The 4,062-nt window shown below is 67.0% G+C and overlaps 1 protein-coding gene across 1 annotated transcript; it reads left to right on the top strand.

Annotated features, from left to right (window-relative positions):
• The first annotated feature begins 1,256 nt into the window (after positions 1-1,256).
• Positions 1,257-4,062, top strand: LOC116599987. The gene is made up of 4 exons (XM_032359921.1): positions 1,257-1,280; positions 1,712-1,893; positions 1,999-2,132; positions 2,624-4,062. Exons 1-4 carry the CDS (start codon positions 1,257-1,259, stop codon positions 3,100-3,102), a joined length of 819 nt encoding a protein of 272 aa, XP_032215812.1. The 3' UTR covers positions 3,103-4,062.

Below are 4,062 nucleotides of genomic sequence, written 5' to 3'. Positions count from 1 at the left end.
CCAGGATGGGGGAGCCTCAAGGGTTGCGGGCAGGGGGCTTCCCTGGGGCCCCAGGCGGTCCCGGGGCCTCATAGCACGTCCGTTTGGGGGGAGACAGTCATCCAAGGGGCCTGGTCGCGCTGCCCCCACTGCCGGGTAATTGAAGGAGCCTGCACGGAAAGCCCAGTGTCGGGCCCGTCTGTTGGGTCATTTTGATTTGGGGATTTCCAAACATTGGGGCCACGAGAGGTCACCCCGCTGACCCCGGCCTGCCTCATTATGTCTCAGCCAGATTGCCGTGGCACATGATAGAATCCAGAAGCCCGAGGCGGGCAGCGGTGGGCCGGAGGTGGGGGTGGGGCGGCCCACCGGGGGGCTGAGCGCCGGCTCTGCTCACCCCTGCCCCACCCACGCTGGCAGAGCTGTGCCCCCCGGCCCCTGCTGCCCTAGCTCCCCAGCCCAGGACCCTACACCCCAAAGCCGGTCGGGCTCAGAGTGCTGCCGGCTCGGTTCCTCGTCAGCCAGGCCCAGGTGTATGTCCTTGCCGGTGCAGGATGCCGCCCCGCCTCCCCTCTGAACAACCCCGTGCCCTGTGGACACCCCTTCTTGGCTTCCCACCACGGATGGGGCACAGCCCCCAAGCCGTCTTACCCCCCACCCAAGCTCGGGTAGGTCCACCTTCCAGCCCACAGAGCCCTGTGGGCCTCTGTGGCCCTTTGCCCATCCCCGGCCTGGCAGAAAGGATGGGGTCCCCGACACTGCCGGGCCCTGGCCGGCCCCTCTGTGTCCTGCGTCCTCCTCCTGCCCTAGCGCCCCTCCCCCTGCTTCCCATCACACTTTTCTGGGGGGTTTTGAAGCTTGGGTCCAAGCCTCTTCCCCCCGGGACCTCTCCAGGCACACACAAGTTAGCGCCTGGAAGAAGTCACCCTGAGGCCCAGCTCTTGGCCACACACCGCGTTGCTGGATGACCCGGCGTGCCCCTGGCCCGTGACCCCTCCCAAGCCCTCCTCCTTTGCTCCCTTAGGACCCCCAACAGACCCCTGTGCTTGGCCCTGTGGAAACTGACCTCACGTTGTGGCATGGCCCACTCACTTGTCTGTGACCCTCAGAAAGTGACCAGCCAGGGCCAGAGAGGGCAGCTGGGGACACACAGAGCTCTCCCTGCTGCCCACTAACCCCCTCTTCCTGGACAGACCCTTGGGGTTTGCCTCTGGGCTGCTCTCCCAGCTCCTCGGAGACCCCTCCCTGCAGACTGGCACCACCCAGGACTGCCCAGCATGACCCTTGGTGTCCGGGGCCTGGTGGGAGCCGGTTAGCCCAGAGCTCTGGCCTTCCTCCCTTGGGTGTGGGGGTCCTGAGAGCTGCAGAGCAGAGGGAAGGCAGGGCGGCAGGCAGGGGTGCCCGGGAGGCACCCCTGGGGCTAGTGGGGTCGGGCGGCTCCCTCTGCTTTCCTCCTCGTCCTGATCCCAAGGGAGAGGCACACCGCTGTCCCGGGTTTGGGAGGAAGCCATGGGGAGGCGATGGGGAGGGACCCGGACAGGGACAGCAGACAAGGGTGGGTGCCCGACCGTCTCCCCGGAAATGCTGACAGCCCAGCCCGAGCGGTCCAGCGAGCCCGTCCCCGGGCACAGAGCTGGCAGATTTGGTGGCTGTGGTGTCCTAGAAATGTAATGCCTACGTGGGCAGCGAGTTCCTTCCTGTCCCCTCCACGCCTGGCTTCTGGGCTCGGCAGGTCAGCACTTTCTACAAACTCCACACACAGCAGAGCCTGGCCAGGCGGTCCGTGGCACGCCTCCGGAGGGACGCCCGGCCAGGACCCGCCGCGCGCCAGGGGCACGGCCATGTTCCCTCGTGCGTGCTCTCCACCAGGCTGCCGCCCTCGCTGAGACCCCTTCTCTCCGACCTTCTCCCTCTGTGAGCCCTTCCGGCCCACCTCTAGCCTGCCCCTGCTCCGGTCGGGGGTGAACCTGCGGAGGTGCCCCCCCCTCCCCACCCCTCCGGCCGGGCTTCCTCTTCCAGCCAGCCACACTCCGGCCGCAGAGAGAGGCGGGAAAGCCCGGGGACAGGGCATCCCGGACCCCCCGGAACCCGACGGGCGGCCGTGGCCCCGCGAGGCCGGATCGGGACGACTTGGGATAGGAAGCCCTGTTCAAGTAAGGCCTTGGCCATCTTGGCCCGGTAGCTGGGTTGTTTCTGGATCCTCAGTCTCCCCACACTTCCAAGGACCCCTAATGTAGTCCCACCGGGCTTCCTTGAGGACTGTGAAGAGGCTCCGGGGTGGTCCTCAGGCCACAGTGGGGACCCCACGGTGACTCAGGAAGGGGGCGGCCTGGCACATCTGCCCAGGGCGACGCATGGTGGGCTCCAGGTCCAAGCTGTGTGTGGTTCCCGTAGCAACCGGCGCTCCGTGCCAGACCCGAAGCTTGGGCCCGGATGGGGCAGCGACTTCCTTGCCCCGGGCAGACATGGCCCTGCCTGGCTCCAAACGCGCGAGCTTCCCTGGGCCCCGGGCAGGCTCTGGCTGCCCCTGGGTGTGGATCTCCCTGCAACCGTTCCCAGAGAAACCGTCAGCTCTCCTGCCCCCTCCGGCCCGCCCGCCCACCTACCTGCATCGCCCCCCATCCTGGGACCTCCTTGGGAGCAGGTCAGCACCGTCCCTGGGCCACCATATCTGCACGGCCTGACGTCCATCTGACCCGGCGTTACCTGCCGGCCCTCTGGCCACGGTGGAGGAGGGATCAGCCAGGACACAGAGGAGTCCAAGAGCTGAGACCCCAGGGCGGAGAGAAGGCTACTGGTCAGACAGGCTGGCAGGAGGGCCAGGAGAACTCGGGGAGGAGGAGGGGTCTTCGCGGGGACAACGTGGACGTTAAGGAAAGGAGGAAGCGCGCTGGGGACGAGCAAGGACAGGCCGTGTGTCCTGGGGAAGGGCTCCGTCACGAGAGCGTCCCTGTGGCCAGGTGCCGGAGCGTGGACCCAGGGGGCCCTGGCGGCTGCTCCCTGGGGAAGAGAGAGCTGTGGAAGCGGGGCAGGGGCTGCAGAGACAGGAGCGGCACCCATTCGGCCAAAGAGCAGCTTCTTCCCTTCTCGCCCAGGGAAGCCAGCCGGGCCGCCATTGTGTAACGCCCGTGGGTGCCCGCGGGCCCCTCTGCTGCCCCGTGGGCTGGAGCAGGTCTGGGCTGGGCAGCGGGCAGGTGGGCAGGCAGGAGTTCCCTGCAGCAGCAGACGCAAAATTTGAACCCACGAATTACTTCAGAGGTTGGTGGGATGGGGTGGCGAGCAGTGTGCGCCGTGTCTGGAGGGCGCTGGTCCCGGGCCCCTTTCTTCTCTTGTGGCTGCCCCACCAAGAGGCTGGGGCGTCTTTGGGCCCCACGGGGAGCAGGGAGGAGACAGGGCCTGCGGAGATGGTGGTCTCCAGGACTGGCTGAGTGCCCTTCTCCCGGGACTGGCGTCCAGGGCAGGTGCTCCGCTCACGGCCAGAGATGGGTGCCCCGGTGAAGGGGGCCTCATCCCACTTGGCCGAGAGGAAGCCCAGCCCTGCTGAAGCGGCATTGAGTGACTCAGTCACAAGAGATACGGAAGAACCTTCTAGAAAACCTGAGCCACTCACTCGTCCCTGCCCCGTGCCCAGGACCCTCCCCTTGGAGTGAGGAGGGCAGAACCCCCTCCAGGCCAGTGTGGACCCCAACCCCCTGCCCCTTTCCTCTCTGGGCTTCTGTGCTCTCCTGTGAGGGGACAGCAGCCCCCTCGCCCCTCCCCTGGGTTACAGCTAGATGGCATCTCGAGGAGGTCCCGGAAAAATGCATCGTTGAGCTCAAGACCAGGTTGGAGGGTGGGGGGCAGGACAGGTGGAGCCGTGTGTGGACGGGTCCCGGTTTCTCAGCCACACTGCTTGCTTGCTTAGGTCTCAGCTTCCAGCCCAATAGGGCTGGGGGCCAGGGATGAGGGCGGGTAGCACAGGGGCTCCCCCTGATGAGGTCGGCTTTTCCCAAAGCCAGTTAGGCTGCGAGCGGGACCCACGGCAGGAGCTTGCTTGTCCCGTGGGAGCTGGGGGCTTGCGTGCTCATCTGCGTCTGCGAGGAG

Source organism: Mustela erminea, chromosome 9 (genome assembly GCF_009829155.1).
Source record: "Mustela erminea isolate mMusErm1 chromosome 9, mMusErm1.Pri, whole genome shotgun sequence".
In the NCBI taxonomy this organism is placed as follows: Eukaryota; Metazoa; Chordata; class Mammalia; order Carnivora; family Mustelidae; genus Mustela; species Mustela erminea.
The sequence above is the reverse complement of the archived record's forward strand: the minus strand, read 5'-3'. Positions and strand labels throughout refer to the sequence as shown.